The sequence below is a fragment of the Austrofundulus limnaeus genome, unplaced genomic scaffold, assembly GCF_001266775.1.
Source record: "Austrofundulus limnaeus strain Quisiro unplaced genomic scaffold, Austrofundulus_limnaeus-1.0 Scaffold1573, whole genome shotgun sequence".
Taxonomy (NCBI): Eukaryota; Metazoa; Chordata; class Actinopteri; order Cyprinodontiformes; family Rivulidae; genus Austrofundulus; species Austrofundulus limnaeus.
Genome location: NW_013953975.1, coordinates 19,124 through 37,274, shown reverse-complemented (window position 1 = coordinate 37,274; position 18,151 = coordinate 19,124). Strand labels below are relative to the sequence as shown.

The 18,151-nt window shown below is 39.4% G+C and overlaps 1 protein-coding gene across 6 annotated transcripts in view; it reads right to left on the bottom strand.

Moving 5' to 3' along the window:
* Window positions 1-960: 960 nt before the first annotated feature.
* The window catches only part of LOC106535810 (transducin-like enhancer protein 4), a 29,876-nt gene continuing 12,685 nt past the window's right edge, over window positions 961-18,151 (bottom strand). For 4 of the 6 annotated variants that reach the window (XM_014032909.1, XM_014032911.1, XM_014032907.1 and 1 more), the window contains 14 exons: window positions 17,670-17,871; window positions 16,105-16,121; window positions 9,852-9,974; window positions 8,863-8,916; window positions 8,614-8,766; window positions 8,308-8,440; window positions 7,775-7,962; window positions 6,566-6,642; window positions 6,169-6,418; window positions 5,842-6,089; window positions 3,801-3,948; window positions 2,966-3,116; window positions 1,926-2,002; window positions 961-1,724 (listed from right to left, as the gene is read on the bottom strand). In XM_014032909.1, coding sequence (XP_013888363.1) covers window positions 1,617-1,724; window positions 1,926-2,002; window positions 2,966-3,116; window positions 3,801-3,948; window positions 5,842-6,089; window positions 6,169-6,418; window positions 6,566-6,642; window positions 7,775-7,962; window positions 8,308-8,440; window positions 8,614-8,766; window positions 8,863-8,916; window positions 9,852-9,974; window positions 16,105-16,121; window positions 17,670-17,871 — 1,929 coding nt within the window. In that variant the 3' untranslated portion in view covers window positions 961-1,616. The remainder of the gene's footprint in view (window positions 1,725-1,925; window positions 2,003-2,965; window positions 3,117-3,800; window positions 3,949-5,841; window positions 6,090-6,168; window positions 6,419-6,565; window positions 6,643-7,774; window positions 7,963-8,307; window positions 8,441-8,613; window positions 8,767-8,862; window positions 8,917-9,851; window positions 9,975-16,104; window positions 16,122-17,669; window positions 17,872-18,151) is intronic. The other 2 variants (XM_014032910.1, XM_014032908.1) reach the window with 1 other exon arrangement.

Sequence of the window (18,151 nt, the reverse complement as noted above, 5' to 3'; positions counted from 1 at the left end):
AAAAAAGTGTGACATTAAGTGTGTGTTGTTGAACAATCAGCTGGATAAAATGCCAGAAGCGTAGCAGCATAAAGGCACTGTGTCGTTTTTTACAAGCCAACAGACGTAAGTCCGAGATAAATCACCGCCTTATCACTGACCATTTTTTTCTTCAGCTGTAAGTTCAAACATCTTTAAAAAAAACAAACAAACAAACAAACAACAACAAAAACAAGTTTTGAAATGAGAAGTTTGACCTCCAAACACCAATAAATCAGTTTGACTGAAATCTATCAGAAGGAACATCCACAGGAGTTCACACAGAAAGTCAAAACCAAGTGCAAATGTCAGTCAGTAGTGAGGATACTCAGGGCAATCTGATTTTCTTCATACAGCGCCAAAAGGGTCAACACACACACACACACACACACACACACACACACACACATCACACAGGAAAAGTGACAAAAATAAAACCATTTTAAGAAACTGACAGAATCGAAAATATTAAAAATAACGGGTTTTTAAAAAAAGTCCAGACAAACTGCTTAAGAAGCCGTCGGTTGATGCTTTGAACACAAATATTCATTTCATGGCACGCCAGCTTTGTTTAATGTGTAAAGATAATACAGTTTAAACACATCGTATGTGTATTTACAGCAGACATATTTCGTTTTTGGGCGGAGCTTCAACCAWCCTTCGTGCCAAGCTGAGCTAACTCATTAATCCCTCCTGCATTAAAGTCAAAACTAATGTGTGATCACAGCTACTCTCCGAACGAAAACACGACATTTTTATAATCTGTTTGTCCTTAAGGAGCTCGGAGATAAATATGAAACCTTTTCAAGCTAGAGCACCACTCAGCATGCAACTGTAGTGAAATTAAATTAGGATGTTTTTCAAGTGTGGACGGCTTTTTTTGACATAAATATTTTTTAAATATTAAAAAAAAATCAAGATAAAATGCACTTTAAGACAAAATCAATCACACAAGAGGGAATATATTGCCTTTGGAGCTTACAAAAAAATACCTTTGTCTTTGAACAAAGCCTCATTTKTTTGCCTAAAAACACAAAATCAAAGGCGCATAATTGCAAATTCTGTCGATCAAGACACGTGCGCGCCTCAGAAATTACCATTAGGCCTCTGTTAGGCGCAGTTATGCAGAAATGACAAAAAAATGGCCTCTTGTATTTTGAGAGGAAACTGGGATTAGGCACCAAGCTCACTTAAAGTTTAAAGCCAAATATATACAAAGTATATAGATAAATACTGTATACATAAACAAAGACACTTGTTTCACAGCTGTTTGTTGAAAAACAAAATCAAAAATAGCAAAGGCTTGTGTCAAAATGTTACATAAAGGAATGTTATCTGGTGACTCCAGACTCAGTGCACATGGACGTTCCTTAGTTCTCACAACAGCAAAACATCACTTAAATTGAAATAATAATAATAATAAAAAAAAGAAAAATAATCTCTGTGCTTAGTTCAGCTTGTTCGTTTTGATCCACAACCAGCCAGGACCAGGAAGTTAAACATTCGTGGTCCGAGAAAGGGTTTGGTTTGTTCGTTTTGACTTTTACACATWTAAATTTGTACACAGATGATGGAGACGTCACGCCGCTTCAGCTTCCCTAGTAGATGACCTCGTAGACGGTTGCTTTTTTGTCACCTGAGCCCGTCACAATGTACTTATCGTCTATGGAGATGTCGCAGCTCAACACTGACGATGACTCCTTTGACTGTGAGGGGGGAAAAAATGTGTGCACATGTTTTAAAAATAAGGACAAAATAAGTACGCATTTTTTCGAGATGAGTTCAACACAGCCTTTTTATTAATCGTCCTCTAATAAAAAAGTCAACGAATTGAAACTGACTGGATTTCATTCTCAAAAAATATATCTCAGTCCTCCTCCTGGCGATACAAACGCTTCCTCGCTCACCTGAAAAATGCTGGCTCCATACGGGGTTCTCCACGCGTTGAGCAGATTGTCTTTCCCTGTGCTCACAAACCATTTTCCTGCAGGGAACAGGAAGATCATTTTAAACGTGTCCTCATACAGAAATACAAGCAGAGAAGAAACATTGCCTTCGCGTTCAGTGTCAAATGATAAAAAGTAAAAAACTAAATATTCTATTTAATATTCATAAGTTCGACATCAAAAACTGAAATTTTGTGCACTTCTGCAGGTGTTTTAGCATGAAATGTTTGCAAGAACATGCGTTTTAACAACACAGACAATGGGCATCTTAAAAGTTAATGTTAGGAACCGGAGAAAGTCGTCTGACATCCTGGTTTWAAAAAAATGCCCCCAGTAGCATTTGGAAACGACCGGAATTGTTAAAGGCAGAAACCGCACCATTTTTGTCCACCAGTGGAACAAAGACTGTTAAGGGGTTAAATTACAGAATATTTTTATAATTCTAAAAACCAAAATGTGTCCAAATGTCTGTTTTTAAAAACAGAAAACTGCTGTTCATTTCGCGTACTTATCAATCTCACTCGCAGCTTGCTGCATCGTTATACTGCCCCCTAAGGYCTGGGAGGTGTGTCAAATATGGGAGGAAGAAAACCGATACAATGTTATTTTTAAAAATTTCAATATATATCAATATTTAGATTTTCATGCACAGCCTGAATGTTTGTAAAGTGTATGTGTATTGTTTTATTTTACTATTTTCCCCACATTTTCAAACTTCAGCTTGGTGTGATGGTAAACTGTAAGCTAACACAGAAGAAACGTTGTTTTGTGCRAACTTAAATTAGCTCGACACAAACCGGGGTATTTTTGTGGCAAGTGGCACAGCACAACATGCAGCTTCTCATTTGGAGGTCTCTTTTGTGCCTGCATCACATTTTGGGTTATTTACAGGTGACCCTCAGCCTGATTAACAAATAATCTGAGATTTTTTTTAAATAAGCCACATAATATAATGTTTCAACTCTAATGTAAAGTTTAAACCAGTCAGCCAGAACTCTTACCGCAATGAGCGAATCTGAGCGACAGCACGCAGCTTTCATGCAGGTGGAGCTGGTACTTGTCAGGTTTGGTGACGTGCAGAACCTCCACGTTACTGTTCTCCATCCCCACTGCCAGCCACTCACCAGTCGGACAATAACCCAGAGAGAAGATCTGCAACCAAAGCAAACCAAGTTGCCGGACACTTATAGCACATGAGTCAAGGTGAAGCTAAATAAATGTACTCATAATTGCACGAAGAACCCAATAAATCCAGTGTTATTTATTATAGTTGAGAAATGGCTGCAAAGATAAAGGCATAAGAAGTTTATCAGCCATATTGCTCCCTGTCTGCTCTGCCCTCACTGAAATCTCTTTATTGCACGCTCGCGTGTGCACACTCAGGGTTCTGAAATGGGTCTATTCAGGAAAATTGCAGTAATGGTCTATTATTGCTGCTTTTCTTCTAAGCCGAAAAAAAAAAACCCAACCCTAAATTCAAACTGCGAGTATTATTAGCGTTAAAAGTATTCGAGGGCAGGACAAAAACAGTTTGGCCTTTAGTGTGGGTTAAATGCTCTGAACTGAGCTCGTAAATTACTGCAATAAATCAAAAGCTGAGACAGTAATCACACACATTGCAGTTTGCAGTGACTCGTCCTGCACATTTTTACCAGTCAGTGACCTTTTTACTTAAACTTACCCACCGACTTACAGTAAAATGTTTCTGTTTCCAAACCAAAGCCTATAGATGCAATAACTCACAGCTACAAGCTACAATATGGGACTAAGCTAATCCCACTCTGTTTCACAAATAAACAACATTTTTCTGTGTGTTATCTATTGTTTGTTGGGTACCTGGGAGGTGAAGTCGTGCTGCTGCAGCTGTCGTCCCTCTCTCAGATCCCAGGAGCGGACGGTGTTGTCCAGGCCTCCAGTCCACAGTTTGGTTCCATCATTGGAGATGTCTATACAGCTGGCCCCATCAGTGTGGCCCTGAAACTGCCTGCACAAAAACAAAAGCAAACAGATCCCTTTAAGGGGAAATATCATGTAAAATCAACTTTTTTGAGTTTTATATCATGTTATAACGTTATCCCCTCATCAAAACCATGCCCAGAATCTTGCTATGGCTCATTCGTGCATGTTTGAGAGTCATTTAGGAGAACAAAAATGACTGGTTGGGCCTAGAACCGCCTTTTAGGTGCAGCTCCTCCTCTGGGCTGTGTCTTCAAGCCAAGTTTCCTCATCACAGAACACACCTCCCCCCGCGACTCCTGCAGGCTATCTGCAGCTACAACCAGCAAACAACTGGTGAAATCGCCCGTCTTCTGAGCTCGTAACACTTCAGTCTAGGGTTGGGCATTATCGTATCGTGTGCAATTAATCGTCAGAAGAACATTAATCGATTACTTTTTGGCACTTGACAATTAATACGATTAATGGCACCAGACAGTCAGTCCGCTCGGTGCTCCTCTCTGCTTCAAATATGAAGAACATTAAAAATGAAGTTCTGTAATTTATTTATCTATCAACACAATTGATGTATAGCCTGAGATCTGTAATTTTCTCACAATTTGGAACAATTTTTTATAAAGAGCAAATCTTTCCCACTAAATTGGTCATGTGACTACAAAATAAGGGTGTCCAGGGACTCCAGGGGATTAATCGTCAAATTAATCATTATCGGCTAAATACCACAATTAATCGTGATTATTTTTTTTGCCAATATTGCCCAACCCTACTTCAGTCCCATCATTTTCAGATTAAAAAATGCCTTTGAGGAAATCTATTTTCAAATAGTTTGACTTCAATTTTGGAAGTAACCTAGCCTGGCCCTTGCTTCCCTACGCAGTTCCGCTCAGTTCTAGTTTCCCTTCACTGCGCCGTCAGGGATTCCTCCCATAGACAAGGATTTCTTCAGGAGATTTTCGTTTGGGCCAGTCAGAGAACAGAAGGTGGAGTTTTAAACGACAACGTTGATTTTCTGAACAGTGCCTGCTTGTAGTTTATTTTACCTGGGCCAATCAGCAAACAGAATGAGGAGTTTTGAACGACGTTGGTTTTCTGCACAGTGTCTGCTAGTTAGTTTATCAATGGCAGTGGAGGAAGTGAATGAAGCCAGTCTGTGTTGATAAGGCTTCCAAATTAAATTAAATTTGTCTGACGAAGCAGCAGTTCTCATTTACAATCGTCTTGTTCAGCTCGGTACTTTTCTCCTCTCAGTAGGGTTGTTTACAGCACACGCAATTTCCGGCTAGCTTCTTAGCTTAGCCTCCTTCACAGTGGAGCTGGCGCACACATACATTGCGGCCAACCAATCCAATCATTTTAAACTTCAACAGAGGCCACGCCTCCAGCAAGAATCGCTTCTCTATAGCCGAGAGTCCAGACCCTTGTATGAAGCAAAGCGGAGGACAAGGGTCTGGTTTTAACCAGGCTAGAAGTAACCCTCCGACAAAAAAACTTTTTATTTGTATATTTGTGCGAGCCACTTTACGGATGATAGCTTTCTGAACCAAAGGGAATTTAACAGCGGACTAATAACAATTCAATTGTTATTGCAACAAAATACACTGCTCCTAAGACTGGTAGCAAACAGCATGAAACGTTATGATGACATGCAGAAATGGGTGTGACAGAAGTGGTAGGAGGTTCTTAAAGAGACAGAAGCTAATTTCAAGATGGTTAGGAACAGTTATGAGTCAAAGGCAAATTTGTTTTTGATTTATACATATAAACAGCARTTTCATATCAACTGAAGGTGACATAGTTATTTGATTTTGGTACTGAATTGAACTATAAGCCTGAGAAACACATAAAACTGGTCCTTTAAATGAAGTATTGAGCCATTGTTGGCCTTTTTGACAAAATTAATTAGAAATCTGATGTCACCCACCTGACCAGAGTCTGGTTGTGAAGATCCCAGACAGCGATGTTTCCATCAGAGCAGCAGGAAAAGCACACTTTGGAGTCAGGGCTGATGGCCAGAGCGTAACACGCCGGCGCTGATGAAGTTAGTTCTGCTTTGATCCGAGGAGTCGGTGTCGCCAAATCCCAAATGGACAAGGTGCTCGCCTCGCCGCCAACAATGAGCGTCCGACCATCCGGGAGCAGTCGACACGATCGGATGTAGTTATCCCTGTTCTGATGTGACAGAGACGGTGCAGCTGTTTGAAAAAAAATGTGTTAAATAAGCTCTAATGCACGTGTTGCTTGCACTTACAAGGCAGTCCAGTTGGGATACAGGGGTTTTGTTTCCTGGGTGACTGATGTCCCACACCTTCACGCAGCCTTTGCCCCCCGTGTAAACATGACGCGTGGGGTTACTGATGGTAACGGCGCACACCACCTCTCCGTGGCTCAGCGTATTGATCTGCCGAGCGTGGCGCGGGATGCCAGGGCCGATCAGTGCATCGGGAGGAAAAGGCACGGGTTGCATTTGTCCGTCAGCGCTCACATGAAAGGAGTACGCACTGAGGAGACAGAGTGGTGATAAAAAATAAATAAATAAATAAATAAATAAATAAAAAATAAATAAATAAAAAATAAATAAATAAATAAATAAAAGCAAATAGCAGGGACTGAATGTCAACATGACTGAATGACAAAACAAAACATACGGCTTTCCACCGGGAATTCCCGACAGGTTGGGAGGAAGGCCTGGGACACGGATGTGGTGGTGAGGATCAAATCCCACCTAAACAGTTTCAGAGGATGACACAGTTCAGCACCATCCCACAGTCACTACAGTATTTTACTGGCCCTCCCCAGCTTTTAAAGGGATCCCCGATTAGTTGTAACATTAGACTTTATTTGATAAACATATATTTTAACTGTAAAATAAAGACTGTAAAAATACTGTAAGCTGTTTAGTTTTTAAATTTTTTTTAAATATATTTTAACACAGACGGAGCCATTTTATTTACACACAAAGCATTCTGGGTAAATGATGACGTGGATAGGTCCTCGGTACGAGGCTGCTAGCGAGCTATATCCACCCTGAAGGTTAATCTTGGACAATATCTGATGATCGACTCTTTTAAATGAAACCAGAGAGCGTTGACAGAGAGGAGAAGGTAGAAATGACTCAGCCTGTAACTGAAAATATGGATGGAGGACAACAGAGCTGCTTCATGGAAGAAGAACCTTAGCTTAGCCTGTTAGCCTTCACACTAGCCCTCACGCTATATTGCKTCATATGTATTAGCTCGGCGCTAGCYRGACAAACAAGATAAACRGAGGTCCTCCATCCATATTTTCAGTTACAGGTTTTTGTGTTCCCCTCTCTGTCATGTGGATGGAGGACCTCAGTGACGAGAGGAGAATGTGTAGCGCTGAGCTAATACATATATATGGTGATAGCATCGGGGCTTACGCTAAAGCTAACAGGCTAAGCTGAGGTTCTTCTTCCATGAAGCAGCTCTGTTGTCCTCCATCCATATTTTCAGTTACAGGCTGAGTCATTTCTACCTTCTCCTCTCTGTCAACGCTCTCTGGTTTCATTTAAAAGAGTCGATCATCAGATATTGTCCAAGATTAACCTTCAGGGTGGATATAGCTTGCTAGCAGCCTCGCACCGAGGACCTAGTTAATGTCATCATTTACCCAGAATGCTTTGTGTGTAAATAAAATGGCCCCGTCCGTGTAATATATTTTTAAACTTTTAGTTTAAAAATGATAAAAACTAAACAGCCTACAGTATTTTAACAGTCTTTATTTTACAGTTAAAATATATGTTTATCAAATAAAGTCTAATGTTACAACTAATCAGGGATCCCTTTAAACAAAAATGAGTTCGTATTCAGAGTTTGGGCGAGAGGTCAGGTTACCACTTGCGTGCGTCCATAGGCTGCCACGGCGGCGGCGGCCACTGCGCTCATCTGCGGGGAGATGTTGTGCAGGCCGGCGTACGCTGCTCCAGCCCCACCCAGCTCTCCGTTCATACCAGGGTGGGGAACCATTCCGAACGGACCCGGGTACGAGCAGGGCACTGCGAGAGGCGTGCGAAGACCGGGAGCTGAAAGACCAACACAAGCTGTGAAATCGGAATTTAGGTACGTTTTAGTAGTCTTTGTAGTAATTAGCATTTAGACAACAATTTAAGGCAACTTTTGCTTTGAGCTAATGAAAGGAAACTGCAATTATTTCCCAATCTCATCTACTGAATGTAGAGGATTTTGGAGAAACATTTGACATTTCAAAAGGTGGGCAAGCATGTAATTTTATGTATTTTAATGAAACTTTCAAGAGTAAAGCATTATCACTCGAGTTCTTTATTAAAAATCTTGAGGATTCCAAAGTGAGGATTATACATTTCTTCAAAGAGCATTATTTTTATTCCTGTTTTGTGTCAGGTGCTCACCCAGCATCTCAGCTCCTGCAGGTTTGCTCGGTGTAGGCCTCAGACCAGGGGTGGAGGTGCTGCTGGGTGTGGGGACCTCAGAGCGAGACGTCGGGGTGCTGGACTTGGACACTGGGGTTGTGGACTTTTCATTCTGCATCCAAAAACACAAAACAAATGTAAGAAATGAGCAAAGCAGAAACACTAAATCAAGCAGAAATGATTCCGCTTTGTGAGTTGTGATTTTTGCATTTATGCCTGAAAATAGAAAGCCACCCTGAGAGCAAGTGAAAAGATCAGAAGGTTTTCATTTCCCAACTGACTCACCAGATTATTCTCTTTGGATTTGGATGACGGTGTGCTGCTTGAGGAGGCGATGGAGGAAGGACTCAGGGGTGCGTCTTTCTTCAACAAGCGATTTTTGTCCAATCCGTTTTCCCGGGGASAGTGGGCGGGACTTCCTCGAGGAGACGCAGGATCCTGAGACGGGTGAGCACAGATGTGTCTGAGGAACCAAGATTCATTTCTTCCAACCAGGTAATACAGAAGATTTGATCAGGAAAAACTGTTTAGTACCTCATTGGAAACATCCACCACCAAGTTATCATCACTCTTCTCTCCATCACTTTCCTGAGATTCATGCAGAACAAAAGCAATTTGACTTTTTATTTAGACATGAGAGAATTTGTATTTTACACAACATATGCAGTGTGCTCAACAATTAGAAAGCTAAAGAAGGCAGAACTCTTCCTAACAGCTAAAAAGAGCAAAACAATGAACATTAAAAGTAGCAAAATAGTATCCAAAAGTGGCAAATATCTGGTTCTCGCTAAAAGTAGCTAAATGTTAATAATGGGCGAAACCAGAGGGGTGCCACCCCTGAACAATTCTCAAGTGGGTGTGGATCTTGGATTTTGTATTTGCATTTAGATTTAGATTGCTCTCTGATACTACTGTATTAGCTGTGTATGTTTTAAAGTAGCTTAATTATAGTCCTTTTGTAAAGTTAGTATTAGCATTAGTGGTTAGCATAATTTGGGATTAACATCGACAATTGGTATTTAATCATTCTTAGCTCCTCCACGTCAAATTTAATCTCAATAACTCTTAAAATGGCTGAATTGTGGCATTTTAAAACAAGCTGTGGTGGCCATCTTGAATTTGTGATTAGCATTTAGGATTTGGTAAAGATTGTTTTTGGGTACTTCCACACAAATCTTCAGCTTTTTACATCTAAAAATGGCTGAATAATAAATCGTGACTAACATTCAGAATGTTTTGTTTATCACTCTTGGCTATAGTCACAAATTTCAGCTCAATATTTCTTTAAAACAGCCGAATTAAAGCCATTTGATGGCCTTCTTTAATTTTTAAATCCGGAGTACTTTTCTTTATTTGTACATGACCCCCCTTAAAAACTCATTGGAAACCCCTAGCAAAAACCTTTAGCTCCGCCCCTGCTAACTAACACCAGAAACTGATATAGCTCACACTTTGCCTTCATTATAAATTTGATAATACTCCTCCATTCCTCTGGCAGGGTCTATATAAGCATCTTTACTCACATAGCGTGTTGAGGTCAGCTCCTTCTCATCCGTTTTCTGCTTCTTGCTGTCAGATGAAAAATCGCTTGAACTTCGGTGTTTTTCGCCGGTTCGAAAACTGGCTGTCGGAGACACAGATGAACTCTGCAAAAATGAAAAAATAAACACTTAAAGAAGCTAAAGTAAACATATATCTCAGTTGTAATCCAAGAAGATGTGATGTTTGAGTATTTACCAAACCAAATGTTAGTCATTATCTGTAAAACTGCCTGAGTTTCAGCCATTTTTGTGTTTGCTAAGGTTGCTAATTTGTGGCAGCCATCTTGGATTGGAGTGACGCTAAACATTAAGGATTTGTAGATAGACATCCACAGATTTCTTTCTGAGGGTTTCAATATAATTTGTCCATTGAATCATGAGATATTTTGCTAAAAGACATGGGCTAAAACATCATCATCGGGCAAAAAAGAAACAGGATAACTACAACACTTCCTGTGACAACATTCCGTTTTTACATGTACAGATCAGCATCCAGTCCTCTGATATCMCCATCCTTTCAATATCATTACTGAGGAATTAGTGGTCTTTGAGAAGCAAAGATCAAACTAAGGTCAGTTAAACATCTCCCCCTCGTGTCTCTCCGCCTCTCATCAGGAGGCGCTGCTCGCCCGGCAGACACTGGACAGAGAGGAGAAAAATAAATCCAGACATTTAGCTCGACCTTTCCACTAACTCATGCCTGTGACCTTTCCGCCGCCCTTTGCCGTGCTGCAAGTGTTGATGGCGAAGATTCTGTGTGTGCGGGGCAGACTCAGGTTCGGTGTGTGTGTTTGTGTATGTGTGTGTCCTGTTTACATTTTCYAGCTCTGTATGTGCAAATAATCTTTGGGGCGTCAGCGTGTGTATAGAGGTGTTTCTCCTTGAGTGATAAGGAGCAAGTTGAGCCATCGCTCTCTGTCACCTCCTTTTCAGGCTGATTAGATTAATTAGCCCGRGGATTAATTCACTTCAAAAACCCATCCATCCATTTCCTTTACCCACTTCTTTATTCTGGGTCGCAATGAGCTGGTTTCTATCTCCAGCAGTCACTGTGAGAGGGGCGGGGTAAACCCTGGACAGGTCACAAGTCTATTACAAGGACACATAAATGAGACAAACATCATTTCCACCTGGGAAAATTTAGAGTTAACAATCACTCTAACATGCATAGCTCCCAGCCAGGAGGCGATCCTACGATCTAACCACTGTTCCACCGTCCCGCCCACTTCAAAAGCTAATTAATTTAGCCACGGAGGCAATTGAAGGCAATGKCGGCAGAAACAAGCATTGCAACTGTGACAAACTCTTTGGTGCTGGTGAGTGAAAGTATTCATTTTTTATTGACATTATAATTACGTTCGTCRCCCATGTCAATTTGATTCTGCAGCTCCTGATAATAATATCTGTAGCCTCCTGCTTCTTGATTTTTTTCCCTCCCCCTTCCGTTTCAGAATCAGCATGGCTTCTGTTTGGCTCAAATAATCAGGTGAGGAATTGCAAAATAATAATGTTGGTGGTTGATTCAAGTTCCAGCCAACATGTCAATGCACATTTTTTTATGTAACTGATGACAATGAGCTTTCTGGTCACATTACATCAAGGCGTGTAAGTTGGCATTTTTAAACTTAAARGTAAATAAACATATCTGATGTCAGTTTATATTACTTCTATTTTTGCAGTTGACTGTGTTCAGCCTARAAGCGTGTGACCATATGATGTGTGTGCACAAACAACAATAAAACCAATAAAAACCACCGCAGGCAAAAAAAAAAGGCCGTGAGTACAATCATGTGTTATCCACATTTCAACCCATCACTCAGAGGACCACAAACTGTGTCTAATTATCACCTGCCTCCAAGAGGTGAAGGCGGACAYTAATCATGTTYTTACCAKAATATCTCATGAAATAAAAATGGATGAATATTAATGAAACTTGCAGAAAATAATCACCAAATGTTCCTCCACAACATCTTGCCATGAGTTGGAGTCAATCCAGTTCAAGACAGCTGCCACAGCCAACCGAACTTATAAAAAAGGTACAAAAATGATCATAACTCTGTCAATATTTTAGATATCAACCTAAAGATTGGTGTAGTAGTGTCTGACACTGATCCCTGACACATATTCTGAGCTCTACCTGTTAACTGTTTGGAGGAGGGACCTCCCATGCCTTAGGCAATATAGGCAAATGCTAAGGGAACCATCCATCTAGGGGGTGCCACAAATAGGGGACAAACTTATTTRCAGAGTATAGTTGATGGAATAGTCAGTCAGTTACTCAAGTTTATGAAGTTTTAACYTATTCTGTTTCAAATAAATTTGTAGTTAACTTTTAATTAGAAAACCTTGTTTAAGAAAAAAAATTTAAGACAAAACTATTTAATTTGATATGTAGGGGCGCCCCCTGAAATCTTGCCTAAGGCACCAAATTAGCTCAGGCCGGCCCTGGATTGGAGTCTAATCTTTCTGTCTGTTAGCAAAACATGTCATAAARCACTGCACAATGAAACCTTCAGAAAATAATCACTGCATCCGTGTACATTAGTTGCTTGTTTTTTGCAGTTTGCTTTATTTTTTTAACCCCCAACACACTCTCTGAGGGACATTTTACAGTACTGCAGACTGAACACATCAAGATTGTCAAGGGTTTGACCAAAAAGGCTACAACTCCGATTCCGCAACACAAGATGATTCTAGAACAAAACTCTTGCATAAAAGTGGTTGGTGATATGCATTTCTTCAGCAGAGTTGGTCATGGAGTTCCTCAGGGTTTGGTGCTTGGACCAATCCTCTTTAGCCTGAAACCTGGTTCTACTGGAGGTTTTTCCTGAGGGAGTTTTTCCTTTCCACTGATGCCAATGTGCTGCTCAGGATGGGAGACTGTGACGAAGTGAAGATTAAATGCAATCTGATTGCTTCCTTAGATTGATTTTTTTTGCTTGTTTGTTTTGTTTTTTGTACAGTGCCCTGAGATGACATTTGTTGTGGCTTGGTGCTATATAAATAAACTGAATTGAATTGATTTGAATTGAAATTAGTGAATTTGCCAACTTTTAGAGAGATTTCTCTGCTAGTTTTCCCAGTTTAACATATCTACTCCCAACTTGATACATTAAAACACAACTTTGTAAACACTTAGTGTCACTTTACGCAGTTCCAACAAGTTGCATGGGACATCCAGATTTCATCAGTTGTAATCTACAGACTGCAATCAGAGCTTTTCCATGAGCATCTCAGCACTAATAAAAAGACACCGACTCAAGTTGGAAAAATTAAACAAAGGTCAAAACAGAAAATGAGAGGTCTATAAAGTACTTGAAAAAAACTAAGTAAAAGTATACTTACATGAACAGAAAATGACTTTGGTAATAATAAATTTCTCTGATGACAAAATGTAAAAGTCATAAAACTGTTCACAAAAATTGTAAAAGTAAAAGAAAAACAAAAAGAAGAAGTATTTTTACACACGCTCTAAGAAATAAACTGTTAAATTTACTAAGCCAAACTGATTCCTCTAAGCCAGATCAAGTAAATTAAGCAATATTTGTATATTCTTTGCTCAATTTACTCAACTAGGCTTAGTGAAACCAGCTGACATGACTTGGTTGAGTAAATTCAACATTTCATTTTTTTAAAGTGCATAAACATTTTTTTCACAAGTTCGAACATTTTTAATTTTGTAACGAGTTAACTAGGTGTTACATTTTGATGTAAAGAAGTAAAAGTATCAATTTTAGCTTTAAATTGTAATGAAATAAAAGTAAAAGTAGCTATTAAAAAATTGGTAAAATTACAAATCCTCAAAAAATACTAAGTACTGTAACGAAGTAAATGTACTTCGTTACTATAAACCTCTGCAGAAAATACTAAAAGAGAGAGAAGTCATTTTTGTAAAGATCTGTCTGAACTAAAGAGACCTTGTTAGAAAAGGATTTACTTTTTCTAAGCATTCGTTGCATGATCTTAGTCCTTTTTTTCTATTTAAGGTCATTAAAAAGAAAGAATACCTTTTTTGTAAAATACCTTTACAAATTAAAATAATATATCACATGTTATGCTGAAAGAGGAACACTACAAGTATATAAAGTGAAAATCCAAAAGCCAATCAGTGAGATTTACTGCACAACTGATCCGACTGTGAGCTTCCCACTTCTTCCAGCCAGCGCTAACAAAAGGTCRACAAAGGTGCTGTCCTTGAACGCACCACGACTGTTTAATTGACTGCCTGTCGTGGCTGCAACGGGTCTGCAGACGCACACCGATGTGTCGTTTGCACACACACACGCGCACCTTTCTCAGGTGTTAATGCCAAGGACATTAAGGCACAGATGTTCCTGCAGTTCACACAAACTGTACTCTGCGGACTGTTGCCACGACAACCGTAGATCACTGACAAGCGTTTTATTGSTTTCATGGAGTGACTGTTGGCCGCTATGTCAAAGAGCATCGCTCTGCGTGTGTGTTTGTGTAGTTGTGTGTGTCAGTGTGTGTCTCGCAGAGCGCTAATGAAAGGAATTCATCATTCTGGCCTCGATGTCCTTATCGCTGATTTCTGATGACCTCACAAACACACACTCACACAAACACACACACACACACATACACAGCTACTAATTGCTCCAATCATGGAGCAGACAGCTTAGTGCGTGTGTGCACGCATGTGTGTTTGTGTGCACACTTCATGGGGGGCAAGGGAAGCATATTAAAACATTCTCCCGGTTTTTACTGACTCCAGATCCGAGAACACACACAAACACACACACACACACACACACACAGCTCTGTAACTGTGTGTGTGTGTTCTCTGCTATGTGTGTTTGTGAGCATGTGAGCTCAGTCTGCCCGTATAAAGAAATGCAAATCTGCTCATTGAGTATTCAACAAACCAAATGTTTGCCTTGGGAGAAAAGTGCCGCTTAAGAGACTAATTACTACAAGCACTGGATGTAACCGTGATCTGTTCCATAACCTTTCTGCTTCTTTACTCTCCCACTTAGATTTTGTCTTTGTTTTTCTTGCTTTGTACTTTTATTTATTTTTTCTTGTTATCATTTTCACAAATCAGACGGTTTGATTAAATTAATTTCTTTGGGCACAGTGAAAATATAAATACAACATTAGCAATTCAGAATGATAATTGTGTCTTTATATCAGGGAGATTATTTTCATTATATACAGTATTTTTCATCTAAAWACGCAGTACATTTCATTATTTTTTTTCTACATGTAGGGACTTTAAATGAAACTATAAGTAAAAATAGCAACATTTTCTTGAAGACAAGTTTAGGTTTTCATTTAGGTTTCACTAATAATAAATTTATTTCAAAAAGGCAACAACTGTTTCCTTTTCATTTGATTTATTAGTTGATGTTTAACTATTAAAAAGAAATGCATTAACAGCACACACACAATTATAAACTACGGTAAATAAATTAAAATTAACGAAATAATAATTTAAGATGTGGAATTCCTCACCACCTTTTATATCAGAGTTTTAAGATCATGWGTTGAGAAATGAAGTTGTAGTTAAACATTGTCACGTAGAGTCTTAAACACTATCAGTAACAAGATCAGAGCACATTTTATGAATGACTCTCAGCTYCTACCACCAAATTTTAGCACCTTGTCTGCAAAATCGACTGAATTATAGCCATTTATAATTTCTTACGGTTGTGGTGGTCATTTTGATTTGGGTTCACTCCAAAAGTTAGTCGGTTGTAGATGTGCATCCATTACTTATTTCCTAAAGGTTTACTTATTTCAGCCGGTTCGGATGTTATCAGTCCATTAAATGGACGTTATCAGCGGTTATCAGTCCCATAGAATGGTTTCAGACTGMTTACATACTAATACYTTGGAAGGCAGTATGCCGGGCTCCAGTCTACTTTAACCTGGCCCAGGTCTTTTRCTCTAAAATTAACCTTAGTGACTTTATGCCTCACACTAACCAGCTGACAGTCTGAAGCCATTCTATGGGACTGATAACCGCTGATAACGTCCATTTAATGGACTGATAACATCCGAAGCGGGTGCTTATTTCCTAAAAATATGCCCAGGGGTTTATGTGATATTTTACTAACAGACATATACACGTTTAGCTGTCAGTGGAATTKGAGCTGGTGCAGGTGTGCTATTTAACATAAAATATCTAAAAACTGACAGACCAGAGCTATTTCTATAGTTCAGTGCTTTATTTCCCTGTGTAATACAACATAGAAAAATAGAAAGGACTTACCTTAACCGAGTCTCTGTCTGAAAAGGTAAAAGACATAAAACAGAAATAAAAAATGATTAAAGACTAATTATTGATCCAAAGAAACCAAGTTAAKACATACATAAAACACCACAGAGAGACATGCCTGTAACCAGTTTTGATTTGCTCGTGACTATTTCCTGGAAAATCTTTGAAGAGCTCAAACTCAGAGCAGATCTTGGTAATTAATACTCAAACAAAAACACACACTCCTAATAAAATAAMATTTTCCTGTTTCTAGAGTTCGCCTCTGATTCTCACCGTCACTAAAACTCACAACCTTCTGTCTGCAAAGGATGGATGAGACCTTTAGAAATTTTCAAAAGGAAGCCGTTTCACTTGAACCTCACAGCTGAGCTGATGTCAAGAGACAGAAAACTTAAAAAAATATTTAAAAAAATAATGTTAGCTTCAATGAACTGATAGGTTCAGTGTCAAAAGCAGAAAATAAACCATATGCACAAAAGGCTTTATAAGAAGGATAGAAGGTTTTTAGCACATTCAGAGAAATCATGACCTCAGTTACTCAAAGAAAACGATGAAGATTCAATAAGAGAAATAAAACACAATGAACACATCAGCAGATCTCCTGTTTGTTGCTGAATAGCCTCGTTGGAAYACGAGATGTTACTTTGACATCAATGTGATGTGCTATAAAAGCTTAAAGAAGTGTTTATATTAGCACAATAAACGAAATAGTTAAAATATAACCATACAACAAAATCTGCCTTAAAATCTTTGACGTTTGTTTGATTTGATCCAGTTGATGATATCATTTGAGTTCTTGGGTTATTTTATCTAAAGAGCATTTATACTCAAAACATTGTACTTTGTTAACTGTAGTTATTCTTTTATTATTATTAATTATATTTTAATTTTGGATGTTTTCTATTGCATCGCTACCATAAAAAACACATTTCTTTCATCTAATACTTACAAAAAAGTTGTCTAAAACCGCTGAAAACTGTAAAATGAACCCAATAAAGTATTTCTTCCCTTCCTGCATTTATTCTCAGGAACTCTGAGGGCAGAATTGGATTTTGATTTTTTATTGATTGTCCTCCCTTAATGTGGGTTAGTGCTACCTGCATTAGCAGCTGTTAGCTTTACTGCAGCTGCAGGGCAAGGTTAACGGCTTCACTGCACGGTAAAAACCCTCCCAGACAGGCTGCAAAAGAGTAATTAAGTGGTGGAACACACTGTTTCTCTCTCTCACGCACACACACAGTCACATGGTCTCAGTGAACAGTAATTAAATAGTTGAACTCAGAGTCAGATCAGAGACAAATAAAATCAGTTCTTGATGTACAAGAGGGAAGAGGAATGGATGTGTAATGCTTCTTATTAGACCAATTAAACTGGAATAATGAGGAATCAGCTTGTAATTGTTTTAACTCAGAGCAGAAAACAGCAGCACACGTTCAGACACGGTTCATAGAAGTCATTATTCTAAACATGTTGAACCGGTGTGGGATTATTTTGTTCACTTCATTTAGCTGAGCTTTAACCAAAAAGCTGTGAGTGATGTGAAAGGGGTTTCGACTCGCCTCTGGCGTGCTCGCTGTTGTTTTCGTGGTGTTTCCTCTCGTCTTTGAGCGGCAGCTGGTGGCTCAGCGCAGAGGACAGGGCCAGCAGGCTGGCAGTACTMGCTCCAGGGGGCAGAGGGGGCTGAAGACCTGCTGGATGGGGGGTGAGCGGGACTGGAATGGCATGGCCGTGGGAGAGGTGCTGAGCCTGGAGCTGCTGCTGCTGAAGGACATTCAGAAGCACCAGTTAAATATGGACAAAACACACACTGAATGGTGTAAGTGACCACATCATGATAAAAATATTTAGATTTAAAGACAGAACACTGAACACCCGGTCGTCTTAATTTGAGAAACGATGGAGTTTTGTGATTTTTCCAAGTTTAGCAAAATATCCATAAAGTGAACTTGACTTGTAACCATGTTTGCTTTTTTTAAAGCCAGCCTGCAGCTTACACTCACCGGCCACTTTATTAGGTACACCTGTCCAACTGCTCGTTAAC